At 43.1% G+C, this 23,723-nt stretch overlaps 1 protein-coding gene across 2 annotated transcripts in view; it reads left to right on the forward strand.

The window, feature by feature from the left end:
- The window catches only part of SLC22A15 (solute carrier family 22 member 15), a 79,762-nt gene that overhangs the window by 5,344 nt on the left and 50,695 nt on the right, over positions 1–23,723 (forward strand). For both annotated transcript variants that reach the window (XR_009521591.1, XM_060027731.1), the window contains exon 2: positions 7,514–7,726. Coding sequence is in view for 1 of the 2 variants with exons in the window: in XM_060027731.1 (XP_059883714.1) it covers positions 7,514–7,726 (213 nt within the window). In the remaining variant the exon portion in view is untranslated. The remainder of the gene's footprint in view (positions 1–7,513; positions 7,727–23,723) is intronic.

Consider the following 23,723-nt stretch of genomic DNA (forward strand, 5'->3'; position numbering starts at 1 on the left):
TAAAATCTGACATAAATTTTATAGAATATAACAGTTAAAATGAACAAACTAGGTCTACACACAGCCACATGGATGAATCTCTTTTTTTTAAATAAATTTATATATTTATTATTTATTTTTGGCTGTGTTGGGTCTTCGTTGCTGCACATGGGCTTTCTCTAGTTGCGGCGAGCGGGGGCTACTCTTCGTTGCGGTGCGCGGGCTTCTCACTGCGGCGGCTCCTCTTGTTGTGGAGCACGGGCTCTAGGCACACAGGCTTCCTCAGTTGCAGCACACAGGCTCAGTAGTTGTGGCTCGCGGGCTCTAGAGCGCAGGCTCAGTAGTTATGGCACACGGGCTTAGTTGCTCTGTGGCATGTGGAATCTTCCCAGATCAGGGCCCGAATCCGTGTTCCCCGCACTGGCAGGCAGATTCTTGTAGATCAAGAGGAAGATACATCTCTACCCTCTTCCCAGGTATATCCTCTCACTTTGTTCTTGATTCCGTATTTCTCTATATCAGTTATTTCTGATCTTCTATCTTTCTGCATTTTCTGACCTCCCAAGGAGTGGCCCGCATGGTAGATTTAGGTGGTCTATGGAAATGTTATTAAATAACATTAACTCATAAAGTGAGAGGGTTATTCCCTTTTCAGTTCTTCTTTAATCCTTTTGTTTATCTAAGAAGAATGTCTCATTTGGTGCTAGTGTTTCTCAAAACATTTGCAAATATTTCTGTTTTAACAAAGGGAATGAACCAGAATTAAGGAAAGTTCAGACTTTGGTGGAAAACATTACCTAGTTAGACTTGAATAACATTATTATGTTTTTATTGTACTTACTATTCATTTTCTTTTCAAACTTTTTAAAGTTATTAAGCATTTCAGATGAAATACATAGAATAATGTCACAGACACACATGTACCTACTTCTAGGTTTAACAAATGCTGACATTTTGCCATGTTTGTTTAAGGTTGTGTCAGCATAGTTCAACCAGAGAAACAGGAGGCAGAACTTCTAGGCTGGAGATGTATGTGTTTGTATATATATGTGTATCTGTATCTGTATATATGTACGTGATTATATATGTAATCAGCGAATAATTTATTATGAGGATTTGACCATATATAATTGTGGGAGCTAGTTCGGCAGTCCCTGTAAGGCTGTTTTCTCTGTGTCTGTTGTTGGAGCTTGAAGTCTGCAGGGAAGGCAGCCTGGAACACATCAGGATTGACTGGAATCTGTGTCATTCTCACTGCCTGCAACCTTGATGAAGCACATCTGTTTCATCATGGAACTAAACACACACTTGGCCCAGGAGTCAGAGCAGCCAAAGGAGGATCCCGGGGAGTGTAGATCAGTAGCAGGTCCAGCTGCTGTGTTGCAGCGACAAGGTGAGGCAGCAGAAACATGACGGTGGATGTGAGGCACAAAATCACTGGCCCCAAAACCTGCCCGAAAATCTCTCTTGTGCCCCACCTTAAATAAAAATGTGCCAGCTAACACTTAGTACTGTAGAAGAACATTGTATTTGTTTTAATTTTATTTATTTATTTATTTTTGGCTGCATTGGGTCTTCATTGCTGCGTGCGGGCTTTCTCTAGTTGCGGTGAGCCGGGGCTACTCTTCCTTGTGCGCGGGCTTCTCATTGCGGTGGATTTTCTTGTTGCAGAGCATGGGCTCCAGGCGAGCGTGGGCTTCAGTAGTTGTGGCGCATGGGCTCAGTAGTTGTGGCTCTCGGGCTCTAGAGCACAGGCTCAGTAGTTGTGGCTCACAGGCTCTAGAGCGCAGGCTCAGTAGCTGTGGCTCACGGGCTTAGTTGCTCCGCAGCATGTGGGATCTTACCGGACCAGGGCTCGAACCCATGTCCCCTGCATTGACAGGCAGATTCCTAACCAGTGAGCCACCAGGGAAGCCCCAGAACATTGTATTTTTATAGTTCCGTCTGGCTGGTTATATTTGTATTGATATACAATTTTATTTCTCTGTAAATTTACAAGTTAAAAAATTTGAGTCCATTTAAAAGAAGGCCATTAAGTAAATAATAGAAAACAAATGGGCACGTAACACTCTTGCAGGGGGTACTCACATGACTGAAGTTTGGGAAAAGCTGAGCCTGTCCAGTAATACTTCTTCAAAGAACACTAAAAATAGGTTCTTTACTCTCATGACTCTGATCAGACTCTTTCTTTGGCCTAAGAATTCCTTCCTTGATTTTTGTTTTGATTAAACCCCTAGCAGTCTTTCACTGCCTAGCTCAGGTGTCACATTTGCAACCTTTTCCTTATTCCCCGAGTTGGAATTCACATCTGCTTTCTTTGTTGTCTCATTAACTTCATTTCTACTCTGGCTAATAGAGCATTTGTCCAAATCTGCCTTGTATTTATAGCTCTGGACATATTGTCCTCACTTGAATGTATGTGCCTAAGAAGGAAACAACTGTTTCTTACCCATCATTGTTATCACCTGAGGCTCAGAATACACTGTGTTGCAAAGTGTTGGCACTCACTAAAATTTTTTAAAAATTAAACTGAAATAACAGAAGGAAGGTGGTCAGGTGGTGGCATTCCCATTTTATTTGGGAGATTGAGAGGGAAACTGATGTGGGTCAAATAATGTGTCCAAGGTCTTAATTAGTGGTTGGAACCAAGATTAGGTCCCATAATTACTGGTTTTTAATCCATCATCATTTTCTTTGCCACACGCTTATGCAAGGAATTAGTTAACCAAATATATTATAGCCTGTTATGTACACAGTAGTGTGTTGGGTTTCTTGAAAGGACATAGAAGTAGAAATTAGGGTTTTCTTTTCTTCAGGAGATGGCAAATCATTAGAAGAGAAAAAATTATATCTATACTGTTAAATAATGATACAAAGTAATATTTCCCTAGTAAATAATACAGCCACTGAATGCTTTAGACATTAAGAAAGAGACATCAGCATGGTCTAGAGTGGTTTGTTGAAACTTCAGAAAGAGGGTTGAGCTTGAGCTGAACTTTGAAGCTTGGGTTAAGAGAGAAGTGGGTAGGCCGTTTCAGGTGGAGAAACATAACATTGGAGAAAGTATAGAAGAGGGAATAACCTAGACCCTTGTTACACGAAGTGTGGCCCAGACCATCAGCCTTGACCTCACCAGAGCTTGTTAGAAAAGCAGGATCTCAGGTCTCATCCCGGCCTGCAGAGTCACACTCTGAACGTTAAAATTGGGAGGCGCTGATAGATGCTATTTGGATGGTGCTATGCGATTTACTGTGTGATGTTGGCTAAAGAAAAATCCCTTTGACCTTCAGATTAGGTTAGTTAGATATGAATGAACTAGATAAAGATGTACTGCCAGTGTCCAGTCTTACTGGAAGAAAACGTGAAGTTTAGAAAGGTTTTGATTTGCTGGAAGTTTACTAGAGCTGGGATTCAGACTCAGGTGTACAGATCCCATATGCTTTTCACAGCACACAATGAAAAGTCCTGTTTGGGGAACTGAACAGGCTAGTACAGAAAGCCTGGATGCAGATAAGGTAGCCATCGGGTCATGTGGTAGATACCTGGGTGCTAGGACAGCTATCATTTATCCATTAGTATGTTTTGACCAGAAGAGTTTCACAAAGAATGTCTCAGGGAGACTGATCTGGTGGCATCATGTGGATAAATCAGAGTCAGGGAAGAAATGGGACTTAGAGGCATCTGTTATTCAGGGCGTAATTAAATTTTTTAAACACAAGAAATAGTATCAGTAAGTCACTCCACAGATATTTATTGAATACCCACTTTGTGCTGGGCCCTGGACATTGGGTGCTGCCTTCGTGATGTGGTCATACTCATGTAATGCTTTTGATTGAGTCAATTAGATAACTGAGTGATGACAACAATGAAATCATCTTTGATCCCTCCCCCCAACTTTTTCTCTGAAAAAAGCTCTGGCCCCAAAGTTAGGTGGCTCCCAGTCTCATCCTGGCTTTGCCATTAGTGTTTTACGTTCCCTTGAACGTTCATTTAATCGCTCTGTGGCTCATCTTTCCCACTTACAACATAAACATCATATTTACCATGACTTCACCAGTACAAGATATTGTGATGAGATAATTTATGGGAGACATTTTTGGTTTCCTGAGTATTATAAAGGCTTATAATGCTGTTAGTGTAAAATTACTTTTAAAGCATTCACTTTTGAAACTTTAAAAATTTCAATCCCCCAGTGCATCTTAGTCACTTTTCTAATTATAATTACATTGAAGGGGAAAAATCAGTCCTGCCATCTGTGGCACTCGTTCTCCTTCCCTGGAGGTAGCACTAGAGAAGATAATGATTTATTTGAGATGTTGGTGGTCCCACCCCGAAGGAGAATGGATGGTGGTTTCTCATTGTGGCTTTAAGACCCATCTGCTGATGGGTGCAATTCTCTAGACAAGGCTACGTAGTGAATGTGTGCACAGAGTCACAGCAGAGGGAAGAGAGGGAGAGTGTTTGTACTCTGGGGGAAGAAGCAAGATGAGAGCTCCGTGACATTGTCGCAGACGCAAACCGAGGAAAACCGCTCCATGTGCCTTGTATAGGTGGTGCATCCCCTGGACTAGCTAAGGGCTAAACCATCTTCGACTTCATAGGACCATGTGACCCATGTATGTGGCTCTGGTGTAAAGTACCTAACAGTAATCTGTATGCAGAGTTTAAGCATCTCCTCTTTTACCTAATCCTCATGATGTCCCTTTCACCTTTCATAGTTAGCATGTATTATAGATACCTGCCTACTCTCTCTTTTACCTTTAGCAAAACCAGGCATGGCCATTTGTGTCAAAGACAGAAAGGCTGACGCCATGTTATGGAGACTGGCACAGCAAGGAAGAGCTGCATGTTTCCGACCCCTCTGGTGACACAAAGCCATGGCCCTGTGTATTCTGTGAGGTCCCTGTGTGTGTGTGTGTGTGTGTGTGTGTGTGTGTGCGCGCTCACATGGGGTGGGTAATGGAAACATTGTGAGGGGTAGGAAGAGAGCAGAGAAAGTGAGAAAGGAGGAAAGTGCTTCTTCAACCTACTGACTGCTAAGGATAATACTGATTAATACAGATAATACTGATTAGCTAGGTTTCACTGCTCCCTGCGTTATAAATAAGGGTATATATCAGCACCACCTCTTTGTGTTTTAACTTTTTTTCTGTACGTTGTAGTTTCTTCCAAGATTGGTAGCCTCCACAATGAAATACACCTCAGATTAGAGGACCCTTTGGAGCACTTCCTGTTTTACACACAACATTGCTTATTCTAGAATAATACAGATAAAAATAAGATGCATTAACATATTTTCACCAAGCACTTAGAATGGTATCTGGAATATAGTTAGCATTAGAGAAGTGTTTGCTGTTATTATTAGTATTCTGTTATGGTCATTCATTCATCCATGGACTTGTTGAATGTGTGATATCATCTATCTAGGCCCTGAGTTATTTGCTTTGGGAGCCTAAAGGTGAATCAGACACAGATCCTGCCCTCAGAGAGGGTAGATTTCAATAGAAAAAATAAGACAAGCAGATACGTATAGTGCAGTGAAGAAAATGATATGGGTTCTAAGAAAGGTCTAAATGGAACTTTTGGAGGTGAGCAGAAGCAGGAGAGGGCTTCTGGAGGGGTTGGAGGGAAGGCAAGGTGGTAGGAGGTGGCAAGGAGGAGGGGGCATCTGAGTTACATCTTGGAGGATGGGAAAGGTTCAGACATTCACAGCAGAAGAAAGTGCTTTGTAGGTGAAGTGAATGGTACGAACAAAAGCAGAAAAGAGCATGCTTAGAGAAAAAAATATAACTAGTTAGGTTTGCCAGATTGAAGGCTGTGCGTTTACTGGAACATGTGTTTTGCATCATCTCCTGAGTTCCCTTTTCCCCATTTTTTGTTTTTCATTTCTTTACCCATGAATTAAATTTCAGCAGATTGTAATCAGGAAGGGCAGTTACTAAAATGGATGCAAGTGGCTTTGTAATTATAGCTAAATGTGTAATCTACCTCTTCTTGTAATTATTAAGGTTTTCATTTTTGTAAGCTGATTGCCTCCTGTCCTGAAAACTTCCTTAATAGTATGCAAATAGGGGCCAGGAAGCAATATAAACCGAGAAACGTGTTTTCCTTTGCGTTTTACCGTAAATCACACACGCAGACTGACCTGTGGCAGCTTTGTGCATCTCCAGAGGCCCACAGTCATCCGACTCACAATAGATTGGGGCTGCCTTACAGCCTTGCAGCCTTGGCAGAGAGGGGAAAAATCACATCTTGGGTTTTACATTAGCTGTTATGACACACACAACGTCATGACTTCTTTTCTCTTTCCTTGTCAGTAATTCCATCATCTACTTGTGATAAATTACTCTTCTTTTGGTGCTTTAGCTTATCCCCTTAACAGCTGAACATGACCCTCCAGAAGGGTGTGGAAGGGGCTGGGAGTTCCCTGACAGTGGAGATAATGCTGTGGGCAGGTCTCTCCATCCTTTCATGCAGCAGTCAACTCGTCCATCCAGTGGGAGTGTTACCACATGCTGTACCGAAATCACATGCTTTGTGTTTTTTAGACACTTACTCTGTTTAAAGCTATTTTAAGACATTAAGTTCTAAGTTAATAGTGATAATTTTTTTTAATTAAAAAATTTTTTTTGAATAGCGATTGCTTCAAATAAGATTGTCTCACTATGGAACAGACTATTTCTGTGTTTTCCTAATAAATTTTAAGCTTGAAACAATCATCCAAGGAGAGTTATATAAATGGATCTATAGCATTAAAACTCTGTACAGGGCTCAACACCTTGTAAACCCAATTGTGAATTGCCAGAAAGCCCAAAACAGTCAGTGACAAATGTCGTATGTGCTCAATAAATATTCCTTGAATGAATGAATGAAATAATTTTTTCTTTAGGGGGAAACTATGTTTAGACTAAACAATGATTACTACAGCTAAAGGTTATAAAGTGGGTACCTATCCCTGGGATTCTGAATTTTTTACATCTTATAAGTTGTATACTATACTTTAGTACCTACTCAATGCATATAATGCTTCCCTGATTATAATAGAGCATCTGTCCTCCCCGTGTATGTGCGTGCGTGTGTATACAAACACATACTTTTTTGGAAACATTTAACTATGCCACAACATGTTTTCTTGTTTAGATCGTGAATTCAAGACCAAGATACTCCTGGGCCCTGGTGACTGCTTATCTGAACTGAGGTGTAGTGGTCAGGAGAAAAGAGCTGGAATGTTAGTCTTCTAAATCAGAGCTAGTAATATCACCCCCTCCCCAGCTCCCTGCCACTGCGGAACCATTTATGTGCCGTGTCCTCAGCATCAGATGTATCTCAAATGTAGAAGAAAACCCTCGGAGGAAGTAGAAGGTGCTTTACAGATGGGATTGCTGATGGCTCCATTAGTAGTAGATCAGGAAGCTTCCTTCTGTTTTTTTCCTTTGTTTCTGAAGCGTCTCGTTTCTGTAGCTCCTACAGACATAAAAGCGAGACCTGCTCTTTCAAGGTTTGTGAGCTTACTAGTTGTGTTTCCTCTTTTCAGCTCTACGTGGCCACGGAGGCCATCCTCATTGCGCTGGTCGGGGCCACACCGTCGTACCACTGGGACCTGGCGGAGCTCCTGCCGAACCAGAGCCACAGCAACCGGTCGGCTGGTGAGGACCAGGCGCTTGGGGCCTGGCTCCTGACGGCCAACGGCAGCGAGATGCACAAGCACGTGCACTTCAGCAGCAGTTTCACCTCCATCGCCTCCGAGGTAATGGCAGGAGCAGGGGACAGGCCCTTCTGACCACTGAATGAGCCCCCTGGAGCCATTGTTTGGTCTTGTTGTTTTAAATCTCAGCTCACCTTCCAATCACTTTCTAGTAAATTTGAGAGTTAAAGGAGAATATCCTAGGGAAATACATTGTTCTTCCTTCTTACTGCAAATGGGAGAAGCATGAGTCCTACCAAACTAGTTATAGATGAAGTAAGACATAAACTCCAGAAGAGCCCCATTTTGATTAGAGTATCCTTTTAAAAAGTGAATTAGGGCTTCCCTGGTGGCGCAGTGGTTGAGAGTCCGCCTGCCGATGCAGGGGACGCGGGTTCGTGCCCCGGTCCGGGAGGATCCCACATGCCGCGGAGCGGCTGGGCCCGTGAGCCATGGCTGCTGAGTCTGCGCGTCCGGAGCCTGTGCTCTGCAACGGGAGAGGCCACAGCAGTGAGAGGCACGCGTACCGCAAAAAAAAAAAAAAAAAGTGAATTAAAACTTTCATGTCTTTTTCTTTTTTTTTAAAATTAATTAATTATTTATTCATTAATTTTTGGCTGCGTTGGGTTTTCGTTGCTGCATGCGGGCTTTCTCTAGTTGCTGCAAGTGGGGGCTACTCTTCATTGTGGTGGCTTCTCTTGCTGTGGATCACGGGTTCTAGGTGTGCAGGCTTCAGTAGTTGTGGCATGCAGGCTCAGTAGTTGTGGCTCACGGGCTCTAGATTGCAGGCTCAGTAGTTGTGGCGCACGGGCTTATTTGCTCCGTGGTGTGTGGGATCTTCCCAGACCAGGGCTTGAACCTGTGTCCCCCGCATTAGCAGGCGGATTCTTAACCACTGGCCACCAGGGAAGTCCCCATGTCTTTTTCTTATATCCCCCAAAATTAACAAAGTAAAGAGAGGGAAATGTAATGGCTCATCTATAACATCCACAGTTGATGTTTAAGTCCAGTCCTGTGTGTAGACTGCATGGGGCACCTTGACTGTACAACATAAAATACAAATGGTACTGCCCAGTGTGGGCAGAAAGCCTTACCTTCAAGGGGACTTTCCTGGCCAAGAAGGTTCTGGTAAGGAGAGCACCGTCTGGGCCAGCGAGTTATATAAACTGAGGATAGATAGTCTGGTTAAGAGAAACCCTGGGATAAGAGGTGCAGGGCCCAAGCACAGCTGGAAAGCACAGGTCCTGGTTGTTAAAGTGTTGAAATACTGTGTGTCCTTTGCCTGCTCTCCACAAGCTATCCATTTGCACACTGACACCCTAGCCCAGTGGCATTTTCATGACAATGATCCAGTCCTGTCATCCCTCACCCAAAAACCTCCAGTGGTTCTCCCACCACACCCAGAAAACAGTGAAACCCTACATGTTACATTCAAAGCCCTTCACCCTCCCCAGCTTGGTCCTGGGTGTACTTTCCAGACCCATTCTACACTTCTCTCTGCCTCCCCTGCTTCCCACTTGTGCCCTGAGCCCTCAGCCCATACCCGTTACCTGCGTCAGGATGGCCCCAAACACTCACCCTCGCCTCTGCCTGGTGAAATCCTAACCTACCCTCTACTGCTCACTTGACCATTACCTTCCCTGAGAAGTCTTTCCTGACCCACTCCCCAGAAGAAGTAAATACACTTTTGTTTCTGCTCCAGCAACAGTTTGTTTGCACTTATGTGACACACTGTAGTTTGTGGTTCAGCTCTATTTTTTTAAGTCCTTTGAGGTCAGGAATCATATTTTGGTCGTCTTTGTATTTCCATGGCTTTCTGGCCACCACCACAATAACTACCATCACAAGTATCACCACTACTCAGCTATAAAAATAATAAATAGCATTGTGGAATGATGACTATATGCCAGACATTGTAATATTTTACAGCCCTTATTTCATTTAATCCTCAAAATAATTTTATGAGGTAGGCACTATTTTCTGCATTTTATAGATGAAGAAATTGAGACTTCTTGAGGTCAGCTAATAAGGGCAGAGCTAGGATTTGAACCCAAATTTGTCTTAAGTCAGAAGCCTGTGCTCTTATTATTGTACTTTTTAGGGACCTATCCCATCTAAATTGGTATGCACATCTCTTAGTTCTTTTTTTTTTTTTTTTTTTTTTTGCGGTACGCGGGCCTCCCACTGCTGTGACCTCTCCCGTTGCAGAGCACAGGCTCCAGACGCGCAGGCTCAGCGGCCATGGCTCACGGGCCCAGCCGCTTCGCGGCATGTGGGATTCTCCCGGACCGGGGAACGAACCTGTGTCACCTGCATCGGCAGGTGGACTCTCGACCACTGCGCCACCAGGGAAGCCCTCTTAGTTCTTTTTGATAGCTTAACAAAAGCCAAAGAACTTTAAAAGTTATTTTATTTGGAAATAATTTCAAACTGACAGAAATTTCAAGAATAGTTCAAAGAATACCCTTATATCCTTTAGTTTCATCTGTTGGTAGTATTTTTCCTCACTGGTGTTACTGTTCTTCTCAATTTTTTAAAGCCATTTGAAAGTTGCGCATACTGCTGTTCTTTTATACCCAAATACTTCAGTGTGTATTTCCTAAAAATAAGAACATTCTCTTACATAAACACAGTACAATTATCAACTTCAAGAAATTTAACATTGATGCTGCAGTTTTATCAGATCTACTGTCCACACCCAGTTTTGCCACTTGACCCAGTAATGTCCTTGATAGCGGTGGTTTTCCCCTCTTGCATTGAATTCAGTTTAGGATCACACATTGCATATAGTTGTCATGGCTTTTTAGTATCTTTTCACCTTCAGCCTTTCTGTTTCTTTTATGATATTATACTTTTGAAGAATGTATAATCTCTCCCTTTTTAAAAATAACAGTGTTCTCCATTTTGGGTCTGTCTGATGATTCCTCATTCAGGTTATGCATCCACAGTCAGACTAGTACACAAGTAATGTTGTGTCCTTGGAGGATCACACAGGAGACACACAATATTCATCTGCCCTTTTTGGGTGATGTTAATTTGACCATCCAGGTATTGCCTGATTTCTCCCCTGTATAGTTTTTTTTTTCTTTTCATTTCAAGAAATAAGTAATCTGTGTGAAGTCGAGTCACTTTAAGATTATGCTAAATTACTATTCCTTATCAGAAACCCCTCCCTCCAATTTAGCATCCTTTGATGATTTTTTCATAAACCAAGCTAGACTATGATGGTTACAAAATGATGAATTCTTAACTCTAGTGCTTCCTCTACATTTGCCAGTTGGGCTTTTTTATTTTAATTTAGGTATAATTGACATATAACATTATAGTAGTTTCAGTTGTACAACATAATGATTTGCTATTTCTATCACTGAAAAAATCACCATAACAAGTCTAGTTAACATTCCTCACCATACGTGGTTACAAAATTTTTTTTTCCTTCTGATGAGAACTTTTAAGATCTATTCTCTTTGGAACTTTCAGATGTGCAATACAGTATTAACTGTGGTCACCTTGCTGTACATAACATCCCTGTGACTTATTTATTTTATAACTGGAAGTTTGTACCTTTTGACCCCCTTCACTCATTTCAGCTACCCCCTCACCTCTTGCCTCTGGCAACTACAGTCTGTTCTTTATACGTCAGAGCTTGGGTTCATTTTTTGTTTTTTGTCTTTTTAGATTTTGCTGTAAGCAACAGCCCTCTCTTCTTCCTTGTCCATCTGTCTGCCTGTCTGTCTGTATCTCTTCCTCTTCATCTCCCTCTTCTTTTCTCTCTCTCTCTCTCTCTCTCCATCTCTCTATCTCTCTGTCATTAGTATGTACTAGTGGATTCCTAGTCTTTTCAATTATTTATAATTTATTACAGCTTTTAATTATTTTGGTGCTCAAATTATCCCCAATTTACCAGTGGGAACCTCTTCAAGCTGGCTCTTGTCTCCTTTTTTTTTAATTAAAGTTTTTATTTTGAGATAATTGTAGATTTACATGCAGTTGCAAGAAATAATACAGATAAATTCTGTGAATGCTTTGCCCAGTTTTTCCCAATGGTAGCAGCTTGTAAAATCATAATATACTATCACAGCCAGGATAACGACATTGATACGGCTAAGACACAGAACATTTCCATCACCACAAGGATCTGTTACCATATATATTTATATATAGCCACACCCACTTTCCTCCCTCCCCAGCACTGTCTAATTTCCCTGGTAACCACTAATCTTTTCTCCTATACTTTAATTTCATCATTTCAAGAATATTATAAAAATGGAATCATACATGTAGCCTTTTGGGATCAGCACTTTTTTTTTCACTCAGCATAATTCTCTACAGACTCATCTAGGTTTAATTATATTACTTTAGTTATACAATAAGTCTTATGTACAGGTAGATTGGTTCCTCTCACTTTATTCCTTTTCAAGATTGTTTTAGTTCCTTTGGCTTTTCATATAGAATTGGTGTTAGTCCTTTAAACATTTGGGAGAATTCTCCAATAAAATCATCTGGGTCTTTAGTTTTCTTTTTTGGGGGTTTTAAAATTATGAATTCAATTTCCTCAAAAGTTATAAGACTATTTAAATGAGCTCTATTGTGTTGTGAGTTGGGGCAGTTTGTGATTTTCAGAGAATTGGTCCATTTCATCTAAGTTTTCAAAAATATGTGTGTAGCGTTGTTCATTGTATTACTTTATTATCCTTTTGATGTCTGCAGAGTCTGAAATGATATCCCCTTTTATTACCTGATATTGGTGATTTGTGTCCTTTCATATTTAGTTACCCATCTGTCCTGATAGAGTTTTGTCAATTTTACGGTTCTTTTTAAAGAACCAACATTCTGTTTCATTGAACGATCAAGCATAATTTAGAAAACTCAAGAGGAGAAGGAAAGTCTGTTGTATTTACATTGTTCTTTCTTCCTTCCTGATATTCCAAAGTCCCTTCTTTTATGTTTTCTTTCTTTTTAGAGCACTTTCATTAGCCGTTGTTTTAGGGTAGTTCTGATGGCGACAAATTCTTTTAGTTTACCTTTATCTGAGAATATCCTGGTTTCCCCTTCATCTCTTGTTTTCACTAGTTATAAAATTCTTGGTTGACGGTTCTTTTCTTTCAGCATTTAAAAACTCCTGTGCTACTTCCTTCTGGCCTTTATGATTTGTGATGAAAAATATGGTATTTGAATTTTTTTTTCCCCTATAGGGAAGGTGTCATTTCTCTCTTGCTACTTTTAAGGTTTTTTCAGTCTTTAGTTTTTAAAAGTTAGATTGTGATGTTACTTGGTATGGATTTCTTCAGGTTTATCTTATTTGGAGTTTTCTGAGCTTCTTGGATCTTCAGGGTTATATCTCTTAAATTGGGAGATACTCAGCTGTTATTTGTTCGTGTACTTTTTTTTTTTTTTAGTACTTCCCTCTTTCTCCTTTCCCTCTAGAACTCCAGTGACAAAAATGTTAATTCTTTTGTTCCAGCCCCACAGATCCCTAAAGGTTTGTTCTTTTTTTTTTTTTTTCAGTCTATTTTATCTTTGTTTTCAGATTGGGTATTTCCTGTTGTTGTATTTTCAAGTTTACTGATTCTTTCCTCTATTCTGCTGTTGAATCCATTCATTGTATCTTTTAGCTTAAAATTTTCTATTTTGTTTTTTTTTATATTTCCTCTTTCTTTGCTGAGACTTTATCTTCGTTGAATCTTTTTATTTTGTCATCTATTTCAAGCATGTTTACAAGTGCTTATGATGGCAGCTCTAAGATCTTTGTCAGTTATTTCTATAATCTCTATCATCTCAGTGGTTGTCTTTTTTCATTCTACTTTGAGATTCTTCTAATTCTTGGTATGACAGATTATTTTTGTTTGAAACCTGAAGTTTGGGGGATTAGGCTAAGAGATACTGTGTCTTATTTAAGCCTTCTATTTTAGCTGGCTTTCTATGACACTGCTCTGGCACAGGAAGAAGGGAAGGGTGTTTCATTACTACTGGCAGTGAAATCCAGTCTCCCCACGTGGTCTCCACTGACACTGGTGGTGGTGGCGGTGGTGGTACTGGGGCAGGAGGGAGGGGAGCTTTGGCAGGAATGAATGTGCTGGCTCCTACTTGTCTTTCGTGACACCACCTGGGTGGGGTGGGGTGGAGCGACTCATCACTGCCTGACCAGGCGGAAGCCTCGGTTCCCCACTTAGACTTTGCTGGTGTAGATGGGGTTGGAGCCCCAGTTGGTAGGTTTATTCGTTTATTTTTTTGGGGGTGGTAATTGGCCAGAATAAAGCAGTGATTCCCCAAAAGTCTTTTGTCTTGCTGGGCTGCCCCTCTCCTGGGCCTTTTGCTAGAGAGCAGACCTCACTGGGACTTCTTTTGTGTCTCCTCTTAGCATTTCTGAGTCTCTGGCTTCTCCAGTACCCAGTCTGGGTGTGTGAGGTAAAGGGAAACCCAGGGAACTCACCACTGCACCATTCCTTGAGTCCCAAGGTCCTTAGCTGGTTTTCTCTCCACCTTTCAGAGTTGTCTTAATGTTTATTTTATGTATAATGTCCAGGATTTTTAGTAGTACACAGTAGGGGAAACAAGGAAAAGTACATGCGAAAGAGTTCCTGGACCCAATTCCAACAAGCAGTTCTCGGATGCCAGCAGTATGTGCGAGAATTCAGCTCAATTCTGATACTATCTACCCAGAGACAGAATGGAATTCCACAGGTAAAGGGCTCAGCTCCACGAGACTGCCCTCTACTTCAGATGCCAGTCGCAAACACAGGTTACCGGTGCTTCTGACCATCTGACTATAAATCAGAAGTTCCCGTGACCTGCTCTTCAGGCTCAATTAATTTGCTAGAATGGATCACAGAACTCAGGAAAAAACCGCTTACTTACTAGATTACTGGTTTATTATGAAAGGATATTAAAGGATACGGAACGACAGCCAGATGAAGAGCTGCATAGGACAGAGCATGGGGAAACAGTGCAGAGCTTCCATGCTCTCTGAGCGCCACGCTTCCCAATCTCCACGTGTTCACCAGCCCAGAAGCTCTCCGAACACCCTCCATTTGGGTTTTTATGGAGGCTTCATTACATAGGCATGATTGATTAAATCATTGGCAGTTGGTGCTTGGTTTAAATTCCAGCCCCTCTCCTCTCCCTAGAGTTTGGGGGGAGGGATGGGGGTTGAGAGTAAAAGATCTAACCCTCTAATCACATGGTTGGTTCCCCTCCGCAACCAGCCTCCACCCTTGGGTGGGACCCAAAGTCACATTCCCTGAAGCAGTTTTCAGGAACTAAGGACAAGAGACAATTAACCCATTGCTCTTAACCTAAGCTCAGGAATTCCAAGGGTTTTGGGAGCTGTGAGCCAGGAACTATGAATGGAGACCAAATATACATGACAAATATATCTGCATTTGGTCATCTGAATGACCAAATATATATTTCTGCTATAAATCACAGTATCACAGTATGTTTGCTCCTATGTTTAGCCTAATTTTTATATTCATGTTTACTCCGTCTTCCTGGAGCTGAAAGTCCTGTGTCCTTTTGATGTGTCCATCTTTTCTTTTATTTTTTTAACTTTTTTGAGCACTTCGAAAATTTTTGACGTAACAAAATAGTCCAGGTTTATCTTGCATCTCCCTGCTCCAACTGTGGGATTAGGTATTTCTCCAAAAAGCCCTGGTTCTATTTATTGCCCCCATAGGATTTTGAAATGGGTGAGAGCCATCGGTCTGCTTTCCAACAAATCCATTAAACACATTATAATGAAAGTGGATCTCAAACCAAATTCTGCCACATGTATAAATGAACTTATTAACTTATTAACTCAATTCTTATTCTCAAGGAAGCTCAAAATAAACTATCTTGCAGGCTTTAGAAGTCTCAGCTCTGCTTTTATAGGTGTTCTGTACACTGCTTGTATGGCAGGTCGCTACAGGAAAACCCCAGTTTTCCATAGTCAGGGTACTATGGAAAATAGTACTTCCCATCAGCTTCAAGCACACGGAAACTTCCAGAGTTCATATTGGCTCAGGACCAAGGAGGGGTTTTAACCTAGGGCATCACCCCTATAGATAGAGTACAGAACACATTGGATTATCTCTAAAATTCATGGAAAGGTAGTGAGTGTCTCTAAAATATGTTGAGCTAATCTGTGTATCTTGAATGTCTTTAATTTCACTAGGGATAGCCTATGTTTTATATTCATCGTTGCTAGTCAACAGGCCACTATTTTAATCAAGAATAAGCAAAGCACCCATTGTTGATGGAGACAATGATTACAGAAGCCCTTGTAGTAGCTCCCTCTGAAGAATGGGCTTTCTGAAGGGAAGGCCAGCTGACCACCAGTGGACAATGCAACCTTAATGAGAATGCTCGTAGTACCAGGGTGAAAGCTTGACCTAACATTGATACAGAATATCCCACTGAACGTGCTTAATACTTTAAAGTAAATTAGATAACATAGCAGCACTATGCTTCAGCATCACAGACACTCAACAAATTTCAGTAGAATTGAATTAAATGAATACTTAGGAAATCTGTGATTAGGAGCCCTTTTATGTTTATGTTGGTTTTTTTTTTTTTTGCAGTACGCGGGCCTCTCACCGTTGTGGCCTCTCCCGTTGCGGAGCACAGGCTCCGGACGCGCAGGCTCAGCGGCCATGGCTCACGGGCCCAGCCGCTCCGCGGCATGTGGGATCTTCCCAGACCGGGGCACGAACCCGTGTCCCCTGCATCGGCAGGCGGACTCTCAATCACTGCGCCACCGGGGAAGCCCAGGAGCCCTTTTAGATATCACTGGAGGGACACAATTCTTAGCAAATGTCATTGAGCAATGACTACTTGCCCAATGCCAGAGAAACCCTTGATACAGAGAAGGAGAGTGCTATCAGACCCTATGCTCTGGGACGGCAGGAATGGGCACCCTGGTCACCAGCTCCTCTGCTGTGCTGGTACCTGGGAGGCTCACCCTTAACACTGCTTGACTGGAGGCTGAATATGGAGGGAAGGGAGCCCTGAGGGCTACTACTTCCAGGACAAAGAGTTGGTAGATGCAGGAGAAATGGAATTAGATAGCTTCCCCAGCAAGTGCTGAAGGTCTGTAAGGCAGCTCAGAGAAAGAGGAGATAAAGGGCTAAGATGGCCCTTACCTGACCTACCTGTGATAGTAGCCTCAGGTCCCTCTTCTTATTACCACTGCGTGTGTCTGTGAGTGACTGTCTCTCCTGCAATCTGTCTTTGTCAGACTGTAACTCTGTGTCTGCCTGCCTGCTTTCCTTCCTTCCCTCCTCCTTTTCTCCCTCCTTGTTTCCTGTATCCCTCTGTCTCTGTCATTTCGTCTTTCTGAATCTGTTTCTCTCTATCCCTAGCTCTCTCCATCTCAGTTTCTGTCTCTCTGTATTTATCCCATTTCTTCATCTCTGCCTTTCTCTGTCTCACTGGCTGTCTCTGAATTGCCTTTCCGTCTCTTTCTCTGATGTTTCTGTCTCTGTCTCTCTGTGTATATCTCCATGTGTCTTTCTCTTTTACATTTTCTTCCCTGCCTTCTCTCCGTCTTCCTGGTTACTCGCCTGTCCTCTTTCTCATTCCCACCTATGTCGCTCCACTGAGATACATATACTTGCAAATACAGTTATCCATATTGATTATACATATACCACTATAGATTTATAAATACACGATACTTCCCCCCCACGGTATAGAAGCACACATTATGTTCCCATGCCATCAGAAGGTCAGACAGTTCTCCACCTCCGAGGTGTGTCTCAAGGCGCAAACATCCCCTGCGCAGAAAGTGACCTTCAGTCTCCAGCAGGTGCTCCAGAGCTATACGTGGGGGGTAGGGGGCCTGCCCAGCTGCCCAGCTGGTTGATATCAATGTGCCGCTCCGTGGGATCTCCAGGGGATGTTCCATGGAGAGTCTGGGGGTCACGGTTTAGGGTGAATTCTCTTGGAGCATCCCAGATTCTCAACCGGCTGCTCCCAGCCTGTGTGGGTTCATGCTTGCAAGGGTGGCTGTGGCCTGTCTGCCCTGGTGATGGAGGAGCACGGGTGGCATCGCTGGCTGCACAGTGGGACAGAAGTCCACAGTCCCCACAGGCTCCTCAGCTGCAACGAGACTGTTGCATACTTGGCAGAGAGTTTGTGGGTGAGATGATGAGTCTTGTAAGCGTTATTAGGTAGAGGCACGTGAAGGGGCAGATAACCGTGACTACTTCCCAACGCCCTCTCGTGTGAGAGGCCCCCTCCCAGGGGCCTTCCATGTGTGCTGCTTATTTACTCCTGCCAGCAGCCCTACCCTGTAGATTAAACAACTGACATGTAGAGAATTTTTTAAATTGCCCTAAATCACATATTTAATAAGCCACTGACCTGGGACTCAATGGGCCAGCCCATATTCTTCCCATTACACCAGTGATTTTCAAACTCTTTTTATTTTCCTCTTAACAAACAGAAGCCTTTAGTTTTGAACGGCGCCTCAGTTGGCATTTCAGTATGAGAAGAGCTGGGCGCTGTGCTGCTATCACTGAAGAGGAACAGAGGCCAGGGCCCAGCACTCTGCCGCCAACAGCCAGCCCTGCCAGCTGTGCGAGCCCTTCCATGGGGAACAGGGCAAGAGCTGAGCTCTGCCTGGGAGGAGCGGATGGGAGCGTGGGTGCATGGATCGGTGAGAGTGAAGGTTAGCAGGGTGACTGTGGGTGATAGCACATGGTGCACACACGTTGGGTTGAAAGCTAAGCAAAGTAGATGCTCACCTCCCCCGGCTGCCAGTTGCCTGCTTGAAATTGCCTCTGACAGAGCGAATTCTAAGGGAGGAGGGCAAACAATCGTAATGTTTGTATCGCGGCTTGCAAATGAAAAATATATGACTGTCCGGGTTCAGAGTAGCTGGGTGAGTTAGTGTCACGGTTGGTAAATGGAGGAGCGTGGCCACTGATTTCTGTGGCCTTTCTACAGTGGCATGTGACAGAGTCAGGGAGGGGGGCAGGGAGTCAGGCTATTTGTATCCAGCTCACAAGGATCCTGGCTAGCGGACCCACACAAACAAATCACACAAGTACTACAGAAGTAGTAACGATTCAGTTCAGCTTTCATAATTGTCAAGCCCAAATAAACTTACGCGTGTCCTGATCTACCCAAAAATAACAGAGAATCAAATAAAACAAGCAACAACTCCCATGCCCCTCAGTGGTTCGCCTGCATGTTCAGAACTCAGCAGCCTGCCGCCCTGGTGTTCATAGCATCACCACATCTCTTTGCATATGTCCACACAGACCCAGCGCGAGGCTTGTCTGCTTTGCATTTTCAGTGCAGAATCTCATGTCTTCCCTGAAGTCATTTTATTTCAAGGTACAAATAAAGTGTCCCCCCTGTGTGCCCTCACCTCCAGCGCTCAGAGTGTGTGAGTTCCACGCAGGTTCACACACTCCACTTCTACCTGGGACATCAGAGCCCTAGTTGGGTGGTGGTCCAAGTCCGGGAGTGGTTTGGCGCCGGTGGTATGGGTGGCGTCCAGGTTTCCTGCTGCCGCTACCAGAATGACAAGAAGTTAGCAGGGAAACAGCAGCAGAGGGCAGCATAATGAGGTGATGATCGAGGGGCAGCGGTGCCAGGAGGGATGGCAGCGTCAGCCACTCTTCCGCCAGTGTCCTTGAGGAGCTGCTGCTCTCTCTACGCTCGCTCCCAGTCGTATTCCCCTTTACTATGGTGGAGTGCAGCCCCAGCCAAACCCTCCACTTTGTTGCTTAGCATTATTTTACTTTTGCTTACTGCTCTAGTTTTTCAGTTGTTCCTTCAAATTTCCAAAGTGGTGATATTAAAAGCAGCACTCAAACTTTGCCGGTAAGTTGGTAAATATCCTTAGTATACAGTCTGTGTATGTAGATAACACATGTTTCATATTGAAATTATTCGGTATAAAATGAGAGTTAAAAAAAATTACAAAGTCTTGTTGACTTCTCATATTAAATTCCTGAAAATAAATATCAAGATAGAGTCTACAGAACTCTATAGTGTAAGGAGATTGTCTTAAAAATACACAGTTGAAAACTCCTACCCTCTACCTTATTACATTCAGGTCAGGCCTCGCAGAAGTTATTCATGGAGGGTTTTGGGGAAGGGTGAATAAAAGGTTATGTAGATGTGATTAACTTGGTATTAATGCAAAAAAAAACCCCTCTAATCTATGAGTCTTGACTACTTTAAAATGAGCTAATAGCCATCGGGGTGAATTTATGTAGCAAATTGCTGTCTGCTGTATTCAGATTGTTCCCTGAGCTCTGACTCATTCAGAAAGCACCAAATATCATGGAGACACAATTATCATGCTCAATTCATGTTTGCAACCAAAAAGAGTAAGGTTGGAATCTTTAATATCATTGTGGATATTGAAGAACTGAAATTGACTGATGATTATCTTGAGATTAATATATTTTCCCCAAGCCATACCCTGGGGTCAAAAGACAGAGTATTAAAACTATTTGAAAAATTCACTGCAATAATTGCTTTAGGGGCTAATTTTTTTTAATGTCTTGCTTCCTTACGCCTGTACTACTGATTGTTATAGGCTGCACACTTCACCCATTAAGTGGTAATTCAGAGTGACAACTACATTGAAATGAAGCAAGTTAGTTAATCACCGTGAAACTGTTCCTGAACTACCCTGTCCAAGTACTCCCTAATCACAGGAGGCTTCTGACGTAGAAGGGAGATTTTCCTGTACGAAGCCGTAAATATTTTTATGGGACATAGGGAACAGCGGAGGGCTGAAGTTTGGCTGGAATTGTTACCAGAACCATTCAGAATTTTTCTCAGAACAGTTGTGCACCGGTTGTGCAGAGCCCTGGGGGATGCACTGCAGGGGTGTGGGGAAAGCTTACTGTCTGATCCAGTCCTGCAGCCTTGAAATACTGACACGCGGGCAGTCAGTCTGGTTCGGGCTCTGGTGCTGGTGATCTGACTTAGGGTTCATCAAAGCAGGACTTGGGGCGAAAAGGAGCTTGATCAATAACACGTGCCCAGTCTTTGCCCATTTTCATTGGCCCACCGGTCAGCCCGCGGAAGCTGCTTTAGTCTTTTTTCTTTATGGTCAGGCAGGCTACACCCCTGAGTAGCCATGGGTTCTGTCCCCCCTTCCAGGGGAGGCTGAGTTGGGACTAGTGACTTCCTCTGGGCTCGTGAGTGAGTGTGTCTTTGGAAGAGACACAGCAGCCAGATGCGGGGCTTGGGTGCTCCTCTCCGACCTGCTAGAGCCACTGCCTGGCTTGCGGGCTCACTGATACTCTGTGTATCGTCTGTGGCAAAGTTCTTACCCCTGCGAGATCCCCGTGCTTCTAGTGGGGTATCTGTGGACCAGTGAAATTGCTTTCAGGGCCACACCGCTTCGATCACTCGGGCATTGGGAAGTAGATGTTTCAATGGCACAGAGTTTGCCTTTACAACTTTTTCAGCCACGTTTGCAGAAAACTGCCATAGTTATGTTTCTCCTTATCTTTCTTTCTCATTAATGTAGGGCTAAAGATGAAACTGAAGTGTTCCGTTTGTCAGATTGGCTCTAGGAGGACGGAAAACCCCTCAAATTCCAAATCTCCCTCACATTCCCTTTTACGAGAAAGCCATTCAGTGGCTCCCAGGAAAAGATGACGAGCTAGATAGTTTCCCAGGTGTATGTAAACTTACAACTTGATGCTTGAAGTCGTGACATTGAGATAGTGTATATGAAGATGCCTGTAAGACTCTAGCATTCACTCTTATTGCATAGATAGTTCAGCAAATATTTAATTAGTGCTGGCACTGCCAGGTAAGCACTTGGGATGTAAATATGCCCTTAGGAAACTCAGCATCATAGGGGAAGAGACAAGTAAACATATAATTCACCATACATCACAGCAGAAGCAAAAATAGGAGAGAAGGCAGAAAAGACAGAGTGGTCAGCCCTGCTCCCTGAGTCAGGCAGGACTTCACAGGAGGAGGAAGGGTGAATAGGAGCTCATTAGGGGTTGAGGCGGGGTTGGGGACAGGCGTGGGGGGCAGGGGCACAGCCCACAGGAAGAGTAGTCAGTTTCTGTAAGGTAGCAGGCTTCTCGGAAAAAGTGGAGTGAGTAATGTTTGTTTTCCTTTGGGGAGTGGTGCCCTCCCTGGGCGGCTGCAAGGCATGGTCCTACATTATTCATGTGTGGCTAATGCAGAATCATTCACCTACTGATGGCCAAAGCAAGGAAGACGGGAAGGGCACAACCTCCTTGGGGGAGGAAAATGACCCACGCTTGAGAAACCTCAGGGGAAAGGGCTTTTATTTACCATGCACCTCCCCTTCCATTAGAGAGGTCTCTGGTTATAGCATGTTTCTCAACCCCTGTTCCATGAAATGTCACCATACATTAGTGGGGGGGGGGGCACGGCGGGGGGGGGGCAGAAATGGGCAGCTCAGGTCACAAGGGAAAACTGAAGCAGAGACAGACAAATTCATGACATTGACTGCCAATGAGAAGTTGCTCAGAGCAGAGGCTGGATGTGTGTCTAAGGGTCCTTCTTGCTCCAAAGAAGTCTTCCTAATATTCATGACCAACTTAAGAAACATCTCTTATAATCTGCGTTCTAGGCCAGTGGGGAAGGATAAGGCAGCGCAGGACTATTCAGCAGAGGAAAGAAAAGAAAGCAACCTGGGGATGGTTTGTTTGTGTCCATGTGCTACACCAGGGTGTCAGATAGACAGTAAGTAAAGGATAAAAGTTCAATTAACACACCATTGTAAAGCAATTATACTCCAATAAAGATGTTAAAAAAAAAGTTCAATTAAAAGTTAGAAATTTTATTAAGTGTTTGTATTTAAAGCATACACTGTAGAACGAACTAAATCTACTCCAAAAAATGAGTAAATAAATAAACAAAACCAACTTGGAAGTTGATTTTAAAATTATTCACATCTCCTCATGCCCAGCCTTTTCCTTGTCATTTCCCAAGCACCCAGGCAATGGAACCTTCACTTCATATTCGACATGCCATCTTCCTTTTCTCTTTTCCCTCTCCTTTCTGCCTACCCCTGGTTCTGTTACCCTAAGCCATAAGGATCTTCTTATTTCCAGTATTTCTTCTAATATTCATTTGATTTTTTCCATAGCTTCCTGAATGGAACACATGCTAAAAAATAGAAAGTTGTTTTTTTTGTTGTTTTTTTTGCGGTATGCGGGCCTCTCACTGTTGCGGCCTCTCCCGTTGCGGAGCATAGGCTCCGGACGCGCAGGCTCAGCGGCCATGGCTCACGGGCCCAGCCGCTCCGCGGCATGTGGGATCTTCCCGGAGCGGGGCATGAACCCGTGTCCCCTGCATTGGCAGGTGGACTCTCAACCACTGCGCCACCAGGGAAGCCCAAAAATAGAAAGTTTTTACCCAGCATATTGTAATTTCTGTGCTTGTGGTTTAACATGCTCAAATATACTGTTATATCACTAGTTAGCTCCAGAATTCTAAGACTTAACTAATTCAAACATATGGTGCTCAAAGAAGATTTTGAGGCAGATGTCTTGGCGTTAGGGCCAGAATCCACGGCTTGTGTGATTGTGTCTGAGCTGCAGTTTGTATCATCTATAAAATGGGAATAATAAATATCTATTTTAAAAGGTGGTTGTTTTGGATTAGAGGAGAATATTATATGAAAGTTGGATGGTTATTATTTGGTTCGAAGTGGCATACTCCCATTTGACATACCTTTTTTGAATTGAAATATAATTGACGTTCAACATTATACTCGTTTCAGGTGTACAACATAACGATTCAATATTTTTAATATTGTGAAAAGACCGCAATAAGTCTAGCTTGCATCCCTCACCATACATAGTTACAAATTTTTTTTTCTTGTGATGAGCCCTTTTAAGATCTACTTTCCTACCAACTTTCAAATGTGCAATATGGTATTAACTATAGGCACCATGCTTTACATGGTCTCCCCATGGCTTACCTATTTTATAACTGGAAGTTTGAACTTTTTGACTACCTTCACCCATTTTGTGCCCCTTCCCCTGCCCCTCCCTGCAACCACCAGTTTGTTCTCTGTATCTGTGAGCTTTTTTTTCTTTTTTAGAGTCCACAT

Source organism: Delphinus delphis, chromosome 1 (assembly GCF_949987515.2).
Source record: "Delphinus delphis chromosome 1, mDelDel1.2, whole genome shotgun sequence".
NCBI lineage: Eukaryota > Metazoa > Chordata > Mammalia > Artiodactyla > Delphinidae > Delphinus > Delphinus delphis.